Source organism: Lepisma saccharinum, chromosome 24 (assembly GCF_977018435.1).
Source record: "Lepisma saccharinum chromosome 24, izLepSacc3.1, whole genome shotgun sequence".
Lineage (NCBI taxonomy): Eukaryota > Metazoa > Arthropoda > Insecta > Zygentoma > Lepismatidae > Lepisma > Lepisma saccharinum.
This window is the reverse complement of record NC_139252.1, coordinates 61,836,860-61,862,197: the sequence shown is the minus strand read 5'-3', so window position 1 is coordinate 61,862,197 and position 25,338 is coordinate 61,836,860. Positions and strand designations below refer to the sequence as shown.

The 25,338-nt window shown below is 38.9% G+C and overlaps 1 protein-coding gene across 4 annotated transcripts in view; it reads left to right on the top strand.

The window, feature by feature from the left end:
- LOC145978209 (uncharacterized) overlaps window positions 1–25,338 on the top strand; it is a 101,096-nt gene that overhangs the window by 52,786 nt on the left and 22,972 nt on the right. For all 4 annotated transcript variants that reach the window (XM_083110658.1, XM_083110655.1, XM_083110656.1 and 1 more), the window contains exons 4-7: window positions 10,398–10,510; window positions 12,895–13,017; window positions 14,608–14,790; window positions 23,173–23,671. In XM_083110658.1, coding sequence (XP_082966784.1) covers window positions 10,398–10,510; window positions 12,895–13,017; window positions 14,608–14,790; window positions 23,173–23,671 — 918 coding nt within the window. The remainder of the gene's footprint in view (window positions 1–10,397; window positions 10,511–12,894; window positions 13,018–14,607; window positions 14,791–23,172; window positions 23,672–25,338) is intronic.

Below are 25,338 nucleotides of genomic sequence, written 5' to 3'. Positions count from 1 at the left end.
TAATTACAGTTTTAAAAACTGTTCAAAGGTAAAATTGGTATTCGGGGTCATTTTATGGGAGTTTTTGTTCTGAGTTTTCCCGAGTTCTTAATTGATTTCATTTGATGTTGGCCGCGGTGGCTCAGTCGGTAACGTGTCTGGCTACCATGCTAAAGGTCCCGGTTCGATTCCCGGCCGGTTCAAATCCGGGAACTTTTCTAACTTTGGAAGCGGCCCCGGCGCCCACCCAACGTCGAATAACATGGGGGGAAACCCTGGGGGGTAAAGGCGGTCAGGGGCGTGATGCTGATCACATCACCCCCACTCACGACCGGATCAAGAAAGTGTGGGGCATTACCCCCGCACCCCCTATACGCCTTCATGGCGTGGTGCTAAGCACAGGGGAACACCTTTTTTATTTTGCTTTTCTCAAAATTTTGGGAGGGGCTACAGCCCCTTGTTGCCTCCCTTTTAGGTCCAAATATTTTCCTAAGGATTTTATTTTCAAATACTCTTAATTTATTTTCCATCCACGGTCAGTATAATCCTGTGTGAGGTTTTTGTGCTACGTCGTCCATGTGTCCTTTCATCCACTTTATCTTTTCATCCGCGTCGTCGCGATTAGCCAAGAGTGAAAGAAATGCAACATTAATTAGTAAAACAAACGGATGCATCACTGCTTATTTGTGCGTGGTCTGAAATTCGGTCCATGCTCTATCCAGGAAGTGAATGTGTCAAGATTTGATGGACTGCCAGCTTAGACAAAGGCCTCGTTGGCTGCTGAAGACCCTTGGCATCATCTCGGTTGGTTTGTTATTTGCGAGGAACGTAAACAGATATCGCGCTTATCATTTCACCCGTCGCCAGCGCCATAGGTAGCTGCGTTCGATGTTGTCTGCTGCTTCCGTGTTTCCCCACGTCTTGGGATTTCATTCCGAGATTAAGCCGAGTAGTTGCTGAAAGGCTATGCAATTTCATTTCCTCGAATTTAGTCTGGAATGTGATGTGTTTACATTCGAGTAGTGCTTCGAGACAACCGTTCCCGGAAATGTTTTCATACTATTTTGGGAATTCTTGCTATTTTTAGCCTTTTCTTCCGCTGCTATACGTGACGTCATAAAACTGGAACTACAATACCTTAAGTGCCTCAATTCTGACTACCACCCGGATTTGTGATCTCAGATGGGAATTCTTCCTTAGTGTCTGTGCACAAGTGACTCTGTGGCTCACCCAACCTCGCATGAGTCAGTGCTTGCTGGAGTAAAGACATCCGGAGTGTGATGCTGACCATATCACCTCAACTCCCTCCCCCATGTGCTTTCATGGTACTGTAGAAGGCACAGGGGACAACTTTACTTTTTACTCCTACTTTGATAACGGTCCTGCCCGATGGCGAAGTGGTTTGAACTGTAGGTCCAGTCCAGATTAGCGTTTCTGTGCATAAAGTGGACTTAAAACAACAATTCAGTCAATCAATTTAATCCAACTATGATAACATGAAAACCATAAGATGTCTGTCACGTTTCCAAAGGTTGAAGGTTACGCCACTTTTCAGCCACCTGAAGTTCCAGGTTCGAGCCTGGCCATTTCGATCGACTTTCATCATTCATCCTCATCGTCGCGATTAGCCTATAGGGACAGGAAAGCAACGTTAAGAAAACTTTGGCTGAAATATCCTAAGAGGAAAAATTGACAACATATATGAAAGGCATATCTCACTTTAAATAAACTGTAGGTCCAGTTCCGATTAGTCTTTCTGTGCATAAAGGCCCGTAGCCAGGCAGGGTCCAGGGGAGGCTGAGCCCCCCCTGGAGCTGCTATCAGCTCCCTTGACATTAGGTAAAACTACTTTGTATAATTTGTTTGCAGTGAAGATGTAGACAGCACATATTATTTTGCTCACAACTTTGGTGAAGTATAAATTCACATTTAACATGAATGCTGCTATTACATTATTTATCTGTACCTTCGCTACCCCTTTTAGACAAAAATCTGTTAATTTAGGTTTCATTATGCAAATTCCCTCCGCATCTGCGCCAAAGGTCAACAGATCCCAAGTTTTGGGAACGAAGGAGAGTTTCATTGCTTCGGCCGGGGATGGAATGTACTGTAGGCACCATAGGCGCCGACTCCATGGGGCTTGGGGGGGGGGGGGGCTCTAGCCCCCCCAATGTTAACGATGTGGGGGCAGAGCCCCCAAATAATTTTGCTTTAGAGGATCTAATGTATTATTTTGCTTCTCTTGTAAAGTTTACTCAGAATTGTGCCACATGAACGTAACTTTAAATACACATTTGAAATGTTCTAGACCATCAATTTGGGGGGCTGAGACCGCTAAACCATCAACTTTGGGGGGGGGGGGGCTGAGATCGCTAAACCATCAACTTTGGGGGGGGGGCTATGACCAGACACAGCAAAACACATGACTAATTACTATATACTAAGTATGTAATTATGAGTATTGTTAAAATTTTTACTAAAAAGAGTTTCAAAAGACGATGTGCATGAACTAGGGTAGTGGATGAGACTTTTGGGCTACAAATGGCTCTAACATGACATTCAGAACGAGATCATTCATATATTAGGGAGATCTGTTTTGCGCTCCGTGGTAGCAGATATTAAAAGTTGGGAATATTTTCCTATTATGGTTGACGAAACTTATGAAATATCCATTCGTGGACAATATTAATATTCTGCATTAGAACTGTGAATAAAAATTTTGATATTTTTGAGGAATTCATTGACTTTTACGTGATTCCGAACACTGAGATCAAAACTTTAAAAAGGGAGAGAGCGAGTCATTCATTAATTTATTTCAGTGATCAGAGGCCCCCCCAATAATTTTGACAAGTCGGCGCCCCTGGTAGGCACTATGATTGAATTGAATATTGTACATTTTTTGTGTGATTATAAATATCTGTATAATCAAAAGTAGTATAGATTGTGTAGTAAGGGATGATTTCAATAGCAGTCAATGAACACTTCAAGCGATATTTTTGTATATTTCTAAATTTTATGTAACTTAATTACCCCCCCCCCCCACACACACACACAATTTACCTTCATTTAACACTTTTAAACTTTTTGAAAAATGGACTTTGTTTACAAAGCCCCCCCTGATAACCTGTGAGCCCCCCCCCCCCCTGGAGGTCAATTCTAGCTACGGGCTTTGTGTATGCAGGAAACTTGTGCAACGGTACAAGCAGAAATCTACTAGGTAATAAACAGAACCAATTTAAGATTTTTCCTTTGACTTTCATTCGTACAACAGCAACATTTTCAACGTCCCGAAATAAACGCCTAAATACTGCTCTAGTCCCTTGTTCAGAGTGTAATTAGAAAAAACTAGGCTTGCGAAGGCATGTTTCTTTATAAGCTTGAATATTTCCTTTGTGGAAACCGGAAAAGCTTTCATGGGGTTTTTACCGGTGAATAAAATGAAGAATTTGCGTGGGAACTCTTGGCAGCGTTATCGTATCAAGCGCGTTTCGAAAAGATTTACAGCAAAATATTACCTCGATGAATCGTTAGCCAAGTCTAGCCTACGTAGCGCTGTGGTCGTGGGCCGTGAAATGTTGGCATCCGATCTCTCACGGCTGATTCACATTTTCTGTTTTTACGCGTCGTTGTTCTATTTCTGGGAGTGCTAGATCTGCTGTTACATCATGTATAAGCTTTTGCGCCTTCGTGCTACGCGCAGGGGCGGCTTACCCCGGGGCTCCATCCTCAGGGGGCGCCAAACAGGGCCGTCCCCCTAGATTAGCGGCAATACCTTATTTCTGAATACATAAACGTGGCTGTTTCCGTGTTTGATTTTATTTCTAAGTCCACTTTATGCACATAATGGCTAATCGGGACTGAACCTACGATTTAAAGGCTCGTCTGTCCCACATACCGTCTTCCCAGCAAAGAAGAGGAAGTAGATATCGAAGCTGTGTATTTGAATATTAATAAAGGGGGGTAACCCCCCGAAGATGCCCATCCTTCACTCGCATAAATTTGGAGGTATGAGCTTATGCCCAGGTACCTTAAATAAACCCTCCCCCCTTATCGTATAATTTATATGTTAGTTACACAGTAGAACGAACTAATGAGCAAAAAGTGCATTAAAATTAATTTTCAAGGCATTCATGAAAGGAAAGTGACATTTTCAACTATATTGGTTCCTAACGAAATGAAAAGAATCCTATTTAGAACAAAATTTCTCTTCTCTTCTATTATCAACTATGGAAGAAGTTAAATAGTATGCAAAAAACAACAACAGATGGCAGTCGTGAGGCAAGAGTGGTCTTTTCCCCATAAAACACTAGAATATTTCGTGTATTAGGTCTCTTCCTAGGTGAGAAATTGTTCGAATTTGGAAGAAAAAGTATGAAAAGTTGTCCTCACACATCAGCAACTGATACGCAGTATAATTTTCTTCTCATTCCACGGCGCCCTTTGCTAAGTTATCACCTTTCGCCATGTTGTTTACATAGATTACGTCATCTACGTGTATAAAATAGTCCATGTGTAGAATGTAGACTTTCGTTGTTTACGCGTAGACGCACATCACTGGCTGGACCCCGTATAGTGTGACGGGTGCAAAATAGCCTCTGCTGACGCACCCAAAATATTTTAATTCAAATTCAAACAAGGAGGAAAGTGATGATAATAATAATAAAATATAAAAATGAAAGGTTAAGAGTACATTGACACAGATGTTAGAATCTGCAAGTATAAAAGGAAATCACTACGATGGTTAGTGGTTAGATAATAAGTAAAAGAGAAAAAAGAGGATTAAATACAAAATGAAAAGAAATAGCAAGATATATGAGCATAAATACAGGATATAAATAAGGACAAGGAGAAGGGCAAGTCAGTGGTTAATGTAATTCCAAAAAAGGATAGGATGGGGAAAGATGCTGGAGGCCAGCAGTAGAAGAGGCACTGGGAGGGACATCAGTACTCCTCCTGGGAGTCCAGGTATTCGTCAGGAATTGGGGGGGGGGGGGTTAAAGAGTGAAATGAGTGAAGTAGATATGCTCTTTTAGCCCAATGTTTTGGTATGGTACTGAATTTAGGCGTATAGTGAATGTGCCCTTTGCCTCCCCAAGAACCTTTTGTGGCACCTTCTCTGTTAGAACATCGTTTTAAACCAAGTGCGAAATCATTGAAGACTGGTGGGTTAATCTAGACACATACATATTTATAATGTTATCAAATATAAAAGTTATTAAATAATTAAGAATATTCTTATTGTTAAATACATATAAAGGAATTAATGTGTGATATTTATAATGGAGCAAACTAATTCCTTTACTACCTGGTTAAAGATGTCAATAAATTTGTTATGTATAAGTTCCTCTTTAGCTTTTGCTGTCTGTTGATGTAAATCAATTAGATTTCATACTCATATTTGTCTTTACTTCTTGTTTTACTTTTAATGCACGCAGTGGTAGCGATTGGGTTCCAAAACGGGGGGGGGGGGGGTCAAGAACAGTTTACTTTTCATTGGTATATGAGGTTTAGTATAGTGCGGGAGTAAAAGTGGCAAAAAGTGTGGGGCAACTGCCCCCCTTGCCCTCCCCCCCAATCGCCGCTACTGATTATTGGTATAGAACTATTGTGGTATCTTGAGAGAGAAAGCGTTCAGCACTTACAACCACACTACTTTATGTGTCTTTTCGATATTATCTTTAGTAAAGTACGTATATTTAAAGTCTAAACTAATTGCTTATCTTTTGTTGTGATAACAACTCCCCTCCACGGATATTTGAGGGGGATTTTCGTGGCCATGATTGTTGGTGGAGGGGAATTCCCCCTGTCCTCCCCAAACCTTGCGCATAGTTTCCGAGTGCTTCTCTGCGCATAAAGCGAAATTAGAACGGACTATTTACCCACCCAGATAATATTCTCGCGCCTTTTTTCCCCATCCAAAATCAAGTTAACTTGTTAATCCATTCTTGTCAATCCTCAGTTATGTTCAGTTTAATACGTATTACAATTTCGCTAAACAATTCCGTTTTTTAACTTCAGAGGGAGTCGTTGAACGTCAGTCGAAGGGGTCATTGTTACTCAATGCCAGGGCCGAAGATGCGACTAAATTTGGCTGCGCTAAGATTAGTCAGCCCGGGTTGCGTGGCAGAAGGGTGTGCTTGGCGACAGACACGGCTCCTTTCCGAAACGTTAAGAGCTTTTAGGAGACCGGGCTGTGAAGTTTGCTTAGCCACGGCACAACTGCAGTTCCCGACATTTCCATCGGGGTAAGTACCGGCGCCCGAAGACTTACGTCGATCGCTGTGTGGTGTGTGTTTGTGGTGAAGTGCTTCTCGCTTTCACGATATGGCTGCCGTTATTTTCCTTGCACGTGTGCTGTTATGTGGTAAATGATGCGCGTCTCCATGTTGTCGTCTGCGAGTTTAATCGTGCGTATATTGACGTCGGCAGATTGTCCGTTGCTAATTTCTTTTACATCCTGTGTGGGCCTCCCCGATGGCTTAGTGGTAACGTCGTCGCATAGGGGTTCCGGGTTCGATTCCCGGTGGAGGCACATAGTGGTTCGGAATCCACTTTAACCTTTAGGCCCAGTCCCGATTAGCCTATCTGTGTATAAAGTGGACTTAAAACAACAAATCAATCTATCAATTTTAGATCCTGTGTGTTTTCAAGCGATGGAGCCGAGCTCCGTGGCAGAGTGATGTAGCACAGTGATCCAAGGTTCGAATCCCGTCCTGAGCAAGGGTATTCTTGGTGATTGTACAGCCAACGGCAAAGATAATAGTAGGCAAATTGTCCATCACTATTTTAATTCTTTTCTATTCTGCATCCTGTGTTGTTTTAAGAAATGGAATTCTGTTGATGCAAAGCAAATGTTGTCCTCTGCTTATTCACGTTTTTGTTTGAATTCATGATCATCATATTCTGGGAAACAGACTTGGGGAAAATGGGGATACAATTCGCATACCATTTATTTTGCCGTTGTCTGTACCTTCGCCAATTTAATCACTCACCCTCTCTTCGTGATTAGCCAAGAGTGGCAGAAAAGCGAAGCAAAATATCTAAATCAATCAATCAAATTAAGGGATGGAATTGGACTGTGAGGATGGTGCCGAGATCATAGTTTAAAATGGAGACTTATGTGACTAGACGAGACCTAGAACAAGAAACTGAAAGTCTTATCCAGAATTGACCATCTGAAGGGGTCTGAATATCTAAAATTTGTGACAAAATGATCATAAATTGGGCCTTTGGGAAGAATATTAGGATGTTGTCTAAAAGTGTCTGTAGGGAAGAGGTTGAGTGTGTGGATAAGAATCACTGATCTTGTCTCCGGGCTTTGATTCCATGCTATCAGTCCTCTAAAAACGAATCTTCTATTACGTATGTATGCAACCATGCGTCACAGATTCACTGCGCAGTAAAGATAGCGACCACCCTTCGGATTGTGAAAACCACCACACGAAACGTTGAAATTATATCTTGGATGAAAAGGCACAAATTGAAACATACAACATAGTATGTATCCATGCATAACTTGAAGGAAAGGGGCAGTCGGGCAATTCCTTGATGGATTCTTTGCTGGCACTATATCACTTGTGTCCTTTTGGTTTTGGTACATGCCGCCAACTATGAATGTGTGGTTGCATACACAAAATGGTTTCCACATTTCTCCTTTGCGAATACAAAGTGAAAGAGAATTTTTTTAAAAAATGATTTTGTACATCAACTTCCAACAATAATATGCACTTTAATACACACTATCCTTTTATATCACACTAGCTGATAACCCGGCGTTGCCCAGGTATTTATTTATCCCAATCTTGTATTAGACAGGAAAATAATGAATTCTAACTATAGTGTAAAATGTAACTAATTTTAAATGTGATAGTGAATGCCACCAATTAGCTTAGCGACTCCGAAAACTATGGATTCGACACTAATCTATGTCATTTGTGGCAATTTATTTTTCATCCCCTCTCACCCCCCATGCCGATAGGTGATGAAGTTGAACCGCATTGGAAGTGTCACGAAGACTTCCATTCTCAACACAGCCTGAATGTTAGACAACCCGAGAAACACTGTCGTCGTGCGGGATTGCATAGAGTCACGGATGTCTGTTTGTGAGGAATTTAATATCGGTCGTTCTCGATTATTTTTACGTCACCCCTTCCCACCCCACCCCTAGGGGTGCCAGGGGTGTCTTACCCCAAAAATATTATTTCCAGATTGCAAGTGATACGTGTTCCAAGTTTGGTTGAAATTGCTCCAGGCGTTCGAGAGTTATGCCGGAACAAACATATACACACACACACACACACACACACACCCATACACATACATCCATTTATATATATATATATATATATATATATATATATATATAAGATTAAATATAATATTAATTTTACAGGACAGCCCTCTAAAAACAGGACGTCTGGCAACCCTGGTACCTGTGGGATAAAAATGCCACATTTTTGGAGGCTTGTAGTACAAAATCATACCTCAGTGACAAAATATAACTAAGAAAAGTTGTTCTAATTGAATATTCGTTTTGACATCCTCTCAAAGAAAGACACTTTACATCCTCTACCCCTGAAACTGTACAGTATAGAATCATGGTTGCCACTGACATTTGTGTTTTCTGTCCTGACAGTTGACAGTGTGATATATAGGTATTTTACCAGACAAATTGTCCATCACTTTCCTTATTTTTCTCTTACATGCCACGAGTTTGTAAGAAATAAAATTGCTCTAATGATTGTACAGACTTTGTCTACTGATTCGTTGGACTGTGGTTTCGATAATTGAACCTCACATTGAATCAGAGCTTGAAGTGAGGGGGGATGGAGGGGTAGTAAAATTGTTGCAAAGCATAAATGAGAAACTGTGTCATTGTCACCATGGAGAATCATACGGGCAGTGGCGAAGCGTGACATTTTTACGTAGTCATCGCAAGACTTGCCAAACGTCAGGGTCAATCTTTCAACCGTGGAGGGGGAGGGTAGGATTTCTACATTGATAATGATAACTGTTCGTACAGACGTGAAGTAGAGATGGCCAAATTAATTTTCTTCTACGTTGTATATGATCGTAAAATAAGGAAGACTAAACTTTCTTAAATTCCATCCAAAAAATGGAAAAAATGTTAAATGTGTCTCTCCAAAATCTGGGTAGTAAAATTTCCGAATCGAGATTTTAAATTTTCCGGAATCCTGATGATGTTGACCATCTCTGGTGTGAAAGTAAGATGTGTTAGGGAAAAGGTTCTGTCTAAGTAAGTATGTCTGTCACCTCGAGAACAAATATCTTGATCAGTCTTGCCATTCATAAGCATAGTAAACACAAAACAACATTGAAGTACTTTGTGTTTTGTAAAGTAAGAACATTATTTTCAGAAAACGATATTTGAACCGCAGGATCAAAAGAAAGAAAAATTGAAAAGGAGAATTGAATTGAATTCCCCCCCCCCCCAGCTCTTTCTAGCACTAACCGTGGGGAAATTTATTCTTTTGCTTACTTATGACGTCACTGAAAGCCTGCCGTGTTTGTAAACAAGGAGGCTGAAAAAAGGCCTCTTATGACCAGACCTTCAAGAGTGGGGGAAAAGCAGTGGAAGGACCTTGGATTTGCAGACCTGCTGCGATGAGTTGGCCCACCTGACACCATTGCACTCAACAGGAAACGTAGCGGGACGGCTTGGCACGGGGGTAGAACTGGGCTCTCCTTTCGATTCGCTAAACTTAGCGAATCTCTTGCGTATTTCTAGCTGTACCAATGAGTCGAGTGACTAATTTCGCTCAAATATGCGAGTATTCTGACTTATTTTTTAGTTCTCTAAAATATTTAAAAAGCAATTTTTTTTATTATTTTGCTTTGTCATCGCCGCATCTCCCGATGACCGGATGCTTCGCCTCTGCATACGGGCTCCCCCACCTAACCCCAAGGCTCAACTAAACATCCCTCTAGCTTAAGGATTCCCAAACTTTTTCTTTTCATGGCACCCTTAGTGTTTCAAAACTTTTCCACGGCGTTAAAGTCGGAATGTAGGCCTATCTAACACTTGCAACACTGAGTTACTGTGGTTAGGTTGCTTGGCTTAAGTTAAAAAATAAACACATATTTCAAATTCAGAAACATTTATGTAAAAATTACTAAGACCATGTGTAGACTAAGACGTAAGTGTCATTTCAGTGAAAATATTGGAACATTTCACTGTGCCCCTGTAAGCCAGCCACTGCGCACACTTTGGGAACCACTACTCTAGCTAATGTTTTCCTGCTGCATTGAATAACACAAAGTGAACGAGTACGGCAATGAATAATTTAATACTTATGAACTTTTCTCTTAAGCTACAAATTCTGTATGATCACCAAAAGACTAATTCTAAACAATATTGTCCTCATTAATTCATATTCCATGTTTTCCTCTCATTTCAGGGCAGTCTTCCTGTGTTGGGTGATCCTGATCGCACACTGCGGCTTGGGGAAACATTCATACCATACCAAGTCTTTCTGGAATACATTCTTGGGCTTGGAGAAACAACTTTTAAGTGAGTTTAATGTCCTTTGGTAAATTGTTTGTACCATGAATAATCTCATATCTTGTCTGATAAATAATGATTATAGTAATTTTCAATTTGCTGCAGACTTGTTTTGTCACTTTGTGATCTCTTGACTGCCCCATGAAGAAGGGGCAATAGTACAGGTATGGAGAAAGTCCATAGTTCTTTTCTTAGAAAATATATCTATTTGTATCTGTAGGTCCAAGGTTGTCATACTTCCCGCAAAGATAGGGCCATCATTAATTATTTAGCATTAAAAGTAAATGTGATCTTTATAGACCGGATTTTAAAGGGAAAAAAAAAATCTCTAAAAAGGGGGAAAATAGTAAAATTATTGCCAAAAATAGGGGAAAAAAGTACTATGTATTTTGTTTGCACTCTACTAAAAATACTATTTTAAATGAAAGCTCAATATATATAAAACATTAAAATACTGACCAAGTCAGAATTTATTGTATAAAAAATATATACACTAAAAAGGCAATGTTTCCACCTCGAACAGGGTCTTATTTTAATCTTTTATTAACATGGAAGCAAGGCTTAACAGTGTTACTCAATATATACCATTCATATATAAAAAGGGATACATTTAATTTCGTATTAATGTATCCCTATTTACATATGAATGGTATATATTGTGCTTTCATTTAAAATAATATTTTTAGTGGATGCAAAAATAAACTACAGTCCTTTTTTATTTTCCTTTTTGTTAAGGTAAACTACAGCGAATAATCTTACCATCTGTTGAAACAGCTTACCGCATTCCATAGCTTGCGCCACTTGTATCTGGCTTCGCCATTTCACTAACACTCAAAACTCTCGTCACTGCCATACAGTTAAGTTAAAAGTATTCTAAAAAACTTCACAATAAAAGTGTAAAACTAGCAGATAAGTACACTTTCAACCCAACAGGCATGCCGCTTATAATGCATTTATTGCTGCGTAAGCCCACATCGCATTGTTTCAACAATTGCTGCAACGTACTCCCCAACACTCATGGAGGGAAGGTTAAGGTAGAAGGTTCTTGTTCTTTCTTTCCTCTAAACTGCACTAAATAGAAGTTCAGGAAAAAACAGTCGTACAAAATATTTGATATCTTGTCAATAAAGGGACCAAGGAAGATTTTTTTTTTTAAAAAAAAGGGGGAAATGGAATGTATTTTGAAAAATTAATCAATAAAGAAACCAGAAAAGAAAATGTTGAGAAAATGGGGGAAAAAAGGGACGTCAAAATCATGTATTCTTGTCTATGGAAGATAATTATCAACACTGTTGTTATTTATTCCATGAAAAATAAAAAAGGACTTCCCTTTAAAATATGGTCTCTAGCGATCTTGATTCCAATTCAGTACTATAGTACCGTATTTACATGTGTATAGTGCGCGTGCATGTATAATGCACACTCTAGTTTTGGATGGGTAAAAGTGACAAAAAATATATCTCGTATATAATGCGCAGTACAATCCAGTTTCTTAGTTGTAGGTTGTAAATGTGTGGCTACGCGATCAAGAGTGAATGACGTCATATCTATTCAATTGTTTATTTCTTCTTTTTCAAAATATATACTTTTTCTTTCCGTGACTAATGTAACATTTATACGAGGCACATTCAGGTCCTTCTAAATAGCAGTTAGCAGCACAAGATTTCTTCCATTAAGGAATTTACACACTCCATATATGTCATATTATTTGGCCAGTAATACATTTTAATTTTTATTATATTTTTCCTTGTTTTCTTTCATCCGAAGTACCATAAAAATCAGAACGTTCCTTCATTTTGTGATGAACTTATTTCAACCGCATTTCACATTAGTGTCATTATCTTGAATAGAATACTGTTTCCATATTCAGAAACTGCAGGATTCAAGCTTTACAACGATATATAACATGATAGGGTTCCGTAAACATGAAAAATCAGTGCAAGTGTCCCAAAATCATGGAATGACCCTGTACGGTTTCATGTTGGCTGTCTAAATTATTCCATGCATAATACGCACCACAGTTTTTGGGGGCAAAAATTTTGGAAAAAAGTGCGCATTATACATGAGTAAATACGGTACTTCAAATCCTTCTTGAATAGTAGGTAACAAAAGAAGCAATAATAGATATTATTTTCAGTGGGGAATTCTTCCCTTTTTCGTTTTCAATGCAGTCAATGGTGGTAGGTTACTGTGGAACAATTTCAAGTTTAGAAAGCGGGCTTTGTTGTTTATGAATGTTCATTAATCAATTTCATCACTCATCCCCATCTTTGCAAATTAGCCAAGAGGCACAAAACGTGAAGTAAAATAAACTAAATCAATCACGTTTAGAAAGATTTTTTCTTTTCGTACTCTTAAGGAAAACTCATGTTAGCTTCTGCTTTTTCTTTCAGCCCTGTATCATATGATCTGCTTAAACACAATTGCAACAACTTCACAGATGAAGTGAGCCAGTTCCTGTGCGGAGCAACAATCCCAAAATATATTCTTGACCTTCCAGAGGAGATTCTGTCAAGGTAATTGTCACTAGAGATATTATTGGTTAGATTATATTAACAGACCATTTTACACCAGAATCAGTGGCGTGTACAATAGGAAATTGAAGTGCTTGCATTGATAATGATCCAAAACATGCCCGTAGCAAGGAGGGTTGTGTTACATTAGCCCAAGGACCTCAACATGGAAAAAAGGGCCACAGAAATTAGATGTGGCCAAATATATGGGAAACCAATTGACCACCTGATATAATGTGATTTTATACATGTAACTAAGGGACATGACATGTGTCATCAGGAGGGCCTACTAGATGGCGTCATTGCCTTGTAATCAAGGGGTCCCAAGCTTGATACCTTGTGGAGGTACATATTACAGTGGTTCGGATCCCACTTTAAACTGTAGATCCAGTCCCAATTAGGCTATCTGTGCATAAAGTGGACTTAAAACCAGCCCCTCTGACATTAGGTAAAACTATTTTGTTTGATTTGTTTGCAGTGAAGAGTGAAAATGTAGGGAGCTGATATTATTTCGCTCACAACTTTGGTGAAGGATAAATTCACAGAATATGAACAGCAGCTATTACACTTGTTCATCTTGTTTGTGAGCTGGAGTAGCTGCAAGTATTTTGAAGATTATCTAGACTTCAGAAAGTTCTTTTATAGGGGAGCTTCTTTATATGTACCTTTGCTTCCCCCGTTGCAGTCTCCCCTTTAGACAGAAATCTGTGACTTTGACGTCATCATCCACATTCCTTCTACATCTGCGCCAAAGGTCAACAGCTCCCAACTTTTGCGAATGAAGGGGAGTTTTATTGCTTCAATCGTGGTTGGAATGTGGGTGCAACCACAATTTTATACTATATTTTTCTATTAGTAATATAAGTTCTTCTGTAAAAAGATATTAATATTATAAATTTATTGACTATCATCATCCACTTTATGCACAGACTAGCTATTTGAGTATTCTGTTCGCCATGCTTTCGCATCCTTACCTCACCCCTTTTCCTGCCGAAACGCATGCCACGGTTGACAGTCAAAAACGTTGCCACATCTTTTTCCCTCTTCTAGTCTATCAGCAGCCAGCCCTGATCTGGGAATGGTCATTTCATTGCCCAGCGGCATGTATGCGAGGGAGGAATGATGACAAGAATGTTGAGAAATGAAGGGACTGAACCTAATATTTTGTCACTCTCGAAAAATGCTCAAGTGAACAAGGGAAGAATGTCCACCTGCGCCACCCTCTCCCTATCCTGTTGTAGGAGCAGGAGTGGGAGGGGCAAGATGCTTGACAACTCTGAATTAGCTTCACTTTGTTGGTGTGCACTACACCCCTAGATTTATGGCTGTGGTTTTCTCTCAGATTTGGGAAACAAAGGATGTTGTAGCTTGGCGAACAGAATAAACATGCTGTAGAGGAATTCAAGTTAGTGGAATGTGGCCGGCCGTACCAGGATTCGAACCAGGGACTACTTGGATACAAGGCTACAACATTAACCTCTATGCCACCTTTATCTCTGTGTGTTTGTATATATGCATTGAAGCTTGCTGTGTTGGACTTTGAACTATATTTATCTCCGAGTTTTAACTTAAACTTTCTTGAATAATTTCCAGCCCCATCGGCCAATCTCTCCGGCCACTGATAGACAGTTTGTCATCCCGCGAAGAAGGCTCAGGAGGTGTCGCCTTTGGTTCAAACATTCAGTTTGGTCTGCAGAACTACACACCACAAGAACCCAGGCGGCGAGAGGATTCTCCGGACTTCTTGCAGCTCAACTCTGCTATCGAAGAAGCCAGGCATGACATTACTACCTCAATTAATCGATTTTTCTTTAGTTAAATTAAACCCTCATAATCTTTGTTTGCTCAGTTTCCAAGTGCTGTGACTGAACTTAACACTCTGGAACTTTTAACTCACTAATTTTCATATGGTTATCTTCTTGTTAGTTGAGTAATGCTTTTGTAAACATATACATATTATTTCTTTTATTTTCTCTTGGGTACTTATTTTATACAGAAAAGTGGTAAGCTAAGTAAAAATAAGAAACATTGTTAGTAGACATTAAACTAATGGCATGAATCCTGCATAATGTAGTCCCCAGTTTACAGAAATTCTAACAATTTTGTGCACAAGTTTTTACTCTTTTACGTCTCATGTCACAAGGAACAGTCCATTTATTTGTTAGAATAGGTTGTATTACACACACACTAGGAAAAAAATTTCAAAAATTTGGAGCCATGGTGGCTTCATGACTTTAGTCATACTATTTCACCTTTTCTGAAATAGTAATAATTAGGTTTGAGCTGACAGCGAATCATTCATCAATATCAATATCAGTAAGGGATATTGACATGGTTCAATGTGGTATCAGCTAGTAATGCATTTTTGTTAGGCTGTGCAAAGATGTTTATATTTACTTGTATTCTCTCAAAATGTTTATCATTATATTACTATGTAACATGGTTTACTAAATATTGAAATAAACGTTTGATGTGCAATAAAAATCAGGACAAACAATGCAGCTTATTTATACACAGAATCAGTCTATTAGGAATATACAATACAAAACCCATATCAGTAGAATACTAATATAAAATTTACCAGTACTAATACCTAATACATTCCCAGTAGATGGCTCTGATGGATTTTTGTCTGAAGAAGAAGAAACTGTAACTTAGAAATAAAAAAACATTCAATAATGTTATTTGTATAAGAACAAGAATAAGGTGTCATAATTTTAAAGCATGTTACAGACTAAATTTAAAGACGTTCACAGTTTTTGCTGGCAGATCAAAATGTCTTTATTAATGTTATTTATTAACATCAATTAATGTTATTCATAAGTCCACATGATAAGTCACAATTATTACAAATTAATAAAATAGTTCCTAGCTGAAAGTAATCTTTATTCCTTACAGATGAATAATTTCATACTATTTTCATAGAATGTGACTACTTCGAGAATTTTTTTACTTTCGACAGTTCTAGGAAAATTATATATTTCACCCGTAAGGAATAGAAACAACTTTACACTGTGTACAATTCACTTATTCCTTCATAGCCAATGGCATAATAAACCAATAAAATATAGAGATTAACGTTAAAGTGAATTGGTATGTGCTGGTAAATATTTTCCCATTCTCTTAAAATTAAATACTTTGATCGACCTCCAATGAAAATTGATCTGCTTGTAAATCTTTTTGTTTAATTTCAAGCAATCTCTTTTAATAACAGAATGCAATTAATCATAAACAAGTACATTAATGATCTTTGGAGTTAATTCTTCCATAAAGTAATAATAATTCCTTGTTCCTTGCAGAAAAAAAGAAACATTTAAATCAATTGCAGTGGCAGCAAATTACAAAAATCAATAAGCAATTGAAGTATTTCTTTGCAAGTAACACAGGATCGTTGTTATTTTATAAATAAAGAAGGATCTTAACCATGTTTGTGCAATGAATATAAACTTATTGTGTACATTAATTATTTTGCTGGACTTTTCCAAAAATATATCTTATAAGAAGCATGATCACTTTCAAAATTATGAAAAAAATCTGTAAAATTTATCCGTGAATCATTAGGGGAAATCAATAGAAAATAGGCTTCTAGTGGAACACAATTATTACATACATGTAGAACATAGGCATGCGCAGACCCTCTGATTGTGGGGGGGGGGGGGGGCAAAAGCCTTGATGAAAGTTCAGTTGGGAAAGATTTAAACCTCATTTTATCTCACTGTTTTAGTTTCATTGCATATATATATATATATAATTCATTTTAGATCCAATTTTTTAAAAAAATGAAAACAATATTGATTTAATATGGCACAAAAAATTTCATGGGGCAGCATGGCATCCTCTTTTACAATTTTTTTCATTAAGATCGTTCGGCACCCAGGGCCAACTCCCGCCGCCCCCTAGCTACGGCTCTGAATTTGACAAGACTGTAAGAAATGGAGGTATTGCGAGCAAGGAAATTTTACGAAATATATTTTTATTTGAATGACATTTGATATCGATGGGGGCAATTGCCTCTCTGTGTCCCCCGGCAGGTGCTCTTGGCTGTCTGGAAGAAATAATGCAAGAAAGACGCGAAAACTAATTCCATCTTGAGTATCCTTTTGTCCTGCTACTCTTAGATTCTCCTAGTCTTGCTTTCTTCTACCTCAGTGTTTGCCCCGCTTGCTCCCCCCCCCCCCTAGAATTGATTTCCGTTCAAGGCTTGGGACAGGCAATGCCCATTGCACCCCTGTAGTTTCGCCACTGCACCCCATTCGCCCGTAGTTGCTTTGAACTTTAATCGGCTTGAAAATACTTAATTTTCTTGAAGAGTAAAATATCGTTTAATAACGGCGATAAGACTCCTCTCCACTAAATTTCTAGGTGAAAGTATAATAATGTAGGAGGGACATGGACGTCTGGAAGGGGTGGCAAGGATGGCCACACCTCCCCCTTAGAAATTTAATGTAAACCTAAAAGTATATATTCCACACGTATAATTTGATAATACACGTGGCCGCGGTGGCTCAGTCGGTAATGCGTCTGACTACCATGCTAAAGGTCCCGGGTTCGATCCCCGGCCGGTTCAAATCCGGGAACTTTTCTAACGATGGAAGCGGCCCCGGCGCCCACCCAGCGTCGAATAACATGGGTACCTGGGGGAAACTGGGGGGTAAAGGCAGTCAGGGGCATGATGCTGATCACACCACCCCCACTCACGACCGGATCAAGAAAGTGTGGGGCGTTACCCCCACACCCCCTTTACGCCTTCATGGCATGGTGCTATGCACAGGGGAGCACTTTACCTTTTTTTTAAAATTTGATTTAAGTCATAGTAATTTATATTAATGCGATAATTTCAAATTCAAATGGTGTTTTTTGAGTGGGCAACACTATTATTGGGGTAATATGCCCCATGGAAAAATACCTTGCTTGTCCCTCTGTGGAAAAAACCTGAAGACGTCCATGATTGGATGACTGTGCGCACGCCTATGATCTAGAAAAAAATATATCTGCTGCTAGGATGCTTGATCAGTGCCACAAGATTTTGAAGGGTTGAGAGAAAAATCAATAATAATCATTTGTGAAGAACATAGAATTTTTATTTTGTTTTTAGAGCTATATATGATTGCATATGAAGATGCATTCTGAATTTTGTATAGCGTTTATACTGGTTGCATTTCTTGCTGGTGACTCTCATGGCAATTTTTGGCTCTTCCTATCCCCCAGTCATCTTTGGGGTGCATGGCTCAATGGGTGGAAACAACCTAAGTTGCAAAGTGAAAGCTGTAGAGGTAACATCGCTCTCAAGAAGCAATGTTGCAAAGCAATTTTTTTTTTACCTCATTGTGCAGGACCACATGTGTGTTGTTGATTTCTGGTGCTGACGATATCGTTGTCAGAGAACACACTCGCTTTACAGTACTTTTGACAACATGTGTTGTTTCCAATGCTCATTTGTTTCATCCCACTAACAGCATTCGGTGCCTAGTGACTCGAAAATGCCCGATGTGAGTTGAAGAGAATTCAACTGATTGCCGAATCGCCGTTTCCCAGCCTCCAGCTGAAAATGGAACCAGTATAGTTACCATGGAACCCCCACCCCATCTCTCCCAGAAGATTTTGGTTAATGTTCTGGGAGAAATTCTATTTACTTACTGTATAACTTTTTCATAAAGTAGAACATCAGCATGATTCTTCAAAACGATACATGTTTTTTTTTGTTTTTTTGGAAAAGTCATCCTTATATAGGCCCACAAGAGAGGTACATTTAAAATAATTTGAATAGCCTAACAATATAATAATTGTATTCAGTTGGTTTGCATAAAATGCTGTGTATCAATTTAATTCTTGTTAATCTTTAATCAGCTTTGTGTGTGCATTTATCTTTTTGTTTTACATAGGCAACGCAAGCTGTTTTGGGATAGTTATTGGCCGCAATCGTAAACTCATATGCTTTTCTTCATTTGTGCATTAATTATGCACCTAATGGCAAATTGGAAAACGTTAGTTTTAATTATTTTTCCTTGCTGCAAGAATTTCCTTTTATTTTGTAGTGTGCATGTCTAGATGAACACACTGGAACTTTATTGCTTGTAGGAATAGCTGTGTGCGCATTTTGGGAGAAAAACTATTTTTTTATTTTAAAAACACATTGCAGCTTGGAGTTTACTGTTGTGCAATCATTGTTGAAGATATTTTTTAGTAAATTATATATTTAATCTTTATTGTGAGTAAATCATCTCTACTAATTTATGCAAGTAATGTAAATTTGTAATTGAGGATATTCTGATTGCACTGTATATCTAAATTGATTTAGTGTTCTTAAATGACAAATTATTATGGGGCAATAATTTAGACACTAAAAATGTGTTTCTTATTCTGTAAAGGCAATGTTTTGTACTATTTTCTTGTCCTTTTCAAGCCAAAATTTCTAGGATAAATACATACACGTGACTAGTTAGCACAGTGAGAGACTGGAGGATTAAGCCTGGTTCATAGAACAGGGTGTAGCAACACAAGGGGGTGAACGGGGTCAGGATGCCCCCTGGTTGACAGTTCATCCACTCACCTCCACCCCCAACGAATGAGAAAAAAAGCCTGATAAATACATGCTGATTTGGCCATAAGTGCATTTGTATGATATTTACAAGTATGCTACATGTAGGTGCTACCTCTTATGACTTGAGAAAGTTTAAGGAAACTAGAATTAAATTTCACCTATAAGGAGGGAAACAATTTCTAAAGTGTGTGAAATGTTTATTCACTTGCCACCTTTAGTGGCAAGTCATTCATATGTAATGACCCAACATGATTTATATTAATATATTAAGATCTTTTATATTGCCAGCTGAAAATAGCTATGTAGATATTGATATGCATAATTGCATCTTTGAAATGTAACATTTTTGATTAGCCTTTTTTTTTTTTTGCAATTTTTAAAATATAAATTATGTTGTTTGTTTAAAATTGAAATTTCTTTAACTTGTGTTCTGGTAGGCAAAATATATAATAATAAGTTAAATTTGCTTTAATCTACAAGGCTCTATTTTCATGTAGTGATGTCCTCCGACTCTGACTTGCGAAATTAATTAAAATTCTTTCCGGAAACTGGGTAATAAGTATGGCTGAGTCGATACCACTTTGAACCAGTTCCTGTACTGATATTGGTCCTAACCCCACCTCCATGGCAGAGTGGTTATACTGGTTCTCTTAACTATACCAACGCTTGAAAATTGTAGCAGTTGAAAATTTTTTGAAATATTGTATAATAATAGTGAAGAGCATTCCATTTCCCTTACAAGCATAAATTTACCATAATTTTGCTTCAAAACATTCAAAAATTGCATCAGAAGATTGAAATACCTATTATGTAATCACAAAATACAGTCTTTTCACACACTATTAATACAAAATAACCTATGGCACAAGAGTTCACGAGTGCCAGGGCCTACTTACAACTGCCGGCCTCACTTCCACCTGCTGAGATGGGAGATCATTCAACCAGTTAGGGGGTGACGTGTGGTCAACATGTCGAACCCCCAGTCTTTGTTGTAGGTTTCCGTGACCGAGATATGTTACTCATTCGTAGCTCCCCAATTTCCTCACAATGATGGGTGGCCATTGGTCCCATACACAGGCCGAGATCTCAGGAGAAAAGTTGTCCGGAGACTCGAAGCCTGCGCGCGTCCCATAGTCGGAGGTCAAAGCATGACACCTTAGACCGTACAGCACAATATTGATACAGAATAAATCAATAATTCCGATTTTGCATAATTCCCAGGATTAATAGACTCCACAAAAGTGTTGCCCGGCATTTTTGCAAACCACACAAAATACCAAAATTCCGGAAATGTATCAGCTGGTATCGGTAAATAAAATCCAACCAATACAGGGTATCGGCTCAACCCTAGTTAGAAGTATACAAGCTGTTGTTGGTTTAAAGTAGCCTGAGGCTCATGAAGTAAACCCTTTTCTTGTGTGTTCCAATTGATTTTCATTTTTTAACACACATGCTGTGTTTGTATTTTTGAATCCTCAACAAATATGTAAACGTATTTTGTCAAAGCTGTTTATAAAATATAAATAATGAGGCCATAGGTTACATAAACTAATGTTGTATGATGCTGTGGTGGTGCAACAACTTAAACAATGTTTTTTTACAAATATATATTTTTCAATTAATCTTTCGCTACAGGAGGTGGATTTGTGAGGTAGGTCAATAAGCAATTTGATCGATGTTACAAATAAAGTTCAAAGTAAGTGAACGGAAATGAGCTATCCTGTCATTTGTGTTGTGGACTACTAGTAAATGACAAAAGTTGGGAAAGAATGTTAAAGTAATGTACGATATTAGTGGTGACGTCAACAACGGACAACAGGATTGAGTCCAACAAAGTTGACACTTGGTTTTCTCGTATATTATAGCATTGGATTTTCCATCACAAAGGGTAGTTTTAAGGATTGTGACAGCAGTTACGAAACAAAGTTGTGACTTGAATCATACAGTACATCCATGTAGAAATCGGAGAAGACGTTGATATTGTACACACACCTTGCAGAACTTAAGGTAAAGAATAACTGGAATAATTAAGCTATTCCGTTTCCGAACACAGCAGAAGCTCAACCGAGCTCACCTTCAGTGACGTTGCCGATATGAATTCTGGGAATTCAACATCCTCACATGACTGCAGCGGTGCCACCTATTGGCTGCGGTTCCGGATCAAACACCACTAGGAGCATTTGCTTTACTCAATTTCCTACTCCATTTATTCTTTTCATTCTTCTCTGTAAAGTATGGGTAATATATCGATGTATTCTCCGTAATCTGATCTTTACATTGATGTACGACACACATTGCTGTCACAATTCTTAAAGCTACTCCTTGCAGTGGAAAACCCAATACTATTTCATAGGCTAAAACCACGTGAGAAGTTCATTTGGATTCAATCTTGCAGTGTGACATCACTAATATAGTCCATTCAAATCTTCCATGGCACAGAATGTTTTCATCTTGTGCTAATTTCTGGCAATTAAACCAGCTCACCAATCATGGGAATATAGTCAGCTTAAAATTATATACTTCACATTTCACACATGTAATTTAGTTTCAGTTACTTCGGTTTGCATTAGTTACTATGAAGGCTTGCTAATTACAAGTAAAACTGGTGTGATCATTGCAGAAGTGCGATAACTTCAAATTGAAGCATTTTTTTTTATAAATAAAAATGGCTGAGCTGATACCACTATGATCTGATACCCATATGGATGGCAATACTCGTATACTTGAATAATTAAAATTTGTCCAAAGTATTGATTAACATTAAGTGTGCAAGTATTGCATTCCAATTATAAGCATAGATTTATCGAGCTTTGATGCTAAACGTTCAAGAATTACATCAGAATATCGATGGTCTCGTTGGTAGGGTGTCACATTGCCATGTTGGAGACCCAGGTTCGTTTCCTAGGGTGAGTAATCTAAGGTCAGAATTTTTCAGGTCATGACCCCGCACAAAGCACCCAGTTTCAATGAAATGGGTACATGTGCGGTAAAGGCAGTCAGAGCATGGTGCTGATCACCACCTCCAGCCGGACCCTGTGGCCGAGTGGTTAGCACATCACGCTGCGATGCCAAGGGTCCTGGGTTCGAATCCCGCTCAGGCTTGGTTGTTTGTGAATGTCCATTCATCATTTCATCACTCATCCCCATCTTCGCAAATTAGCCAAGAGGCACAAAACGCGAAGTAAAATAAACTAAATCAATCACGATCACCTCCAAAATGGCTGAGATTGATAGAATGTGTGGGACCCTGTTCCCACATCCGCCTATATATGCCTCATGGGATGGTGCAAAGTGCACGGGGAACTTTATCTTGCCTTTTAGATCAGAATATCACACAAAACACACTATTGGTGCAAAATATATAAATGGAAACTTGGAATTTTGCATAATTTCCAGGATAATTAGATTAAACAAAAACAGGCAAAAAACAATTAACGTGGGAAAATGCAAGAAACAGAAAAAGCTGACAAGATGATATGGGCATGCAGAAAATGAAAAAATTAGGCTACTTTATCATTAATTAGAACACTGAAAAAATGGGAGTTAGCATTTCAAAGTTTGAAGTACTTTATACTTTCATCATGTAATTATCTTTATATGTTTTTAATCTTTTTCAGGAGGACTTCTGAAGCACTAGAAGAGAGGAGGAATGAGATTAACGAAAAGTTGTTAAAAAAGGAGAAGAAGAAGAAGAAAAAGAAGAAGGAAAAAGATATCCCCTTTCCAGAAAGCGACTACTCATCCGAGTACACGCCAGACAGTTGTAGTTCAGACGGAAGCCCGTACTTGCGTCGTAACACAGAGCCTGAAATTCAAACGTTAGTCGAGGCAGAAGAGTATCACTGTCATCGACGGCACTCGTCGATCGAAGAGACAAAGTCAAAGAAGCACAAGTCGAAGAAACACAAGCACAAGAAAATGGCCGACACCGAACCTGCCGTGATCGAATTGGCTTCTGAAAGCGTAGACGAATCCCCTGTTCCCGCGAGCGAGCAGTCGATTGAGTCGGAGCCTCAGACGGATGCACTGGCCGAAATAGAAGCGGAGGAGAAGAAGGAAGCAGAGACCAAGAAGAAGCAGAGGGAACCTCCGATAATATTCAAGGATGATGTGAATGTAAGTGTTCATCCATCGTCATAAAATAATATGGATAGAAACCAAAACTCCTTAGTGTCAGGGCCTGCCACAGTGGCTTTTTTCATTGTGCAACTCATGCTCAGAACATCGCACTGTTTTGTGGTTTCAGAGCCCACTACTTCTTTTCAAGTAGCTCCTCAATTGTCCTCATGAGGCTGGGTCGATGCTCTACTGATATGACATTCTTTACTCTACGAGGTGTACACCAAAAGTACGTGCCGTTTCGTTCTAATTTTCAAGAAAAATGAAATACAATGAAATAACTGTTTATTTTTCAACAAACTCTCCCTCTTTATTGATACATAGTTGCCATCGCTCAGTCCATTTTGTGTAGCATGTGGCATAGTCATATTTGGAGGTATGTTTTAGATACTGGAAAACAGCACTTCCCAGGGATGATCTATTGGCAAAATGGCATCCACGAAGAGAATTCTTGAGGTTTGGGAACAACGAGAAGTCACTCGGGGCTAAATCTGGTGAGTATGGTGGATGTGTCAGAAGTTCAATACCGTGGTCAGCCAAGAATGAGGTCACAACATTAGCACGATGTGGCGGTGCATTGTCCATGTGGAGAATGAAATTGCCATTAGCCATTTGTGGTCGTTTCATAGTCAATTTCGGCAAAAATTCTGTAGCCCCAGGGTATCACAAATCTCCTGTATGGTGACACGCCTATCTTCCATGATAAAATGTTCAACACGGTCAATGTTAGCATCAGTTGATGCTGTTTTCGGACGTCCAGACCTCTGCTCGTCTTTCACACTCGTTCGTCCATCTTTGAACTCACGCACCCACTTCCTAACAGTGTTTTCTGCAAGAGCACTATCACCACACACGGCCTCCAGTTGGCGATGAATATCGGCTGCACAACGTCCAGCTGCGGTAAGGAATTTCACAATTACCCGTTGCTCTTCAAGTGGAAATTCCATTTCCCCAGGCAGTATCAGAAACACGTCTTACTCCTTCAGGCACTGTCACTCAACTACTGCCACCTAGCACACAAAACTGACACTGCTTGAAAACGAAGGATGGAAGTCTCCGATGCCATAGTTATTTCCCTGAAAAGAGAAGAAATGTTGACTTCAGAACAAAACGGCACGTACTTTTGGTGTGCACCACGTATTCGATGGAGAACCTACATAACAATTATCAGTATTTTACCGATGCAGATTACTGCAATAGGTTTTCCCTTACTTCACTTTTCTGCAAGTTTTGGATGAAATTGATGAAGGCACACTCGCAAAGAACACGAATGCCCAAGGCTGGGATTCGAACCCAGGACCCTTGGCATCGTAGCATGCTGTGCTAACCACTCAACCATGGAGCTTGGCAGGTTTTGCCTTAGAACAAGAAATTGTATATTTTGATAATTACAAAATGAAAATGAATGAATGAATGATAGTTTTGTTATATACAATATATAACAAAGTGACAGAATTTCCCAGTTAATTAAGTCTAGTTCCATATATCTGCTTCTTGTTGGGAAACCTGATGGTAAGGGACCTGTAGGAAGGCCAAGACGAAGATGGAGGGATAACGTTGAGATGGACCTAAATCGGTAAGGATGGAAATGATTGGATTGATCTTGCTCAGGAAAGGAACAGATGGAAGGCTTGCGTTGCTACAGCCATAAACCGTCTGGTTTA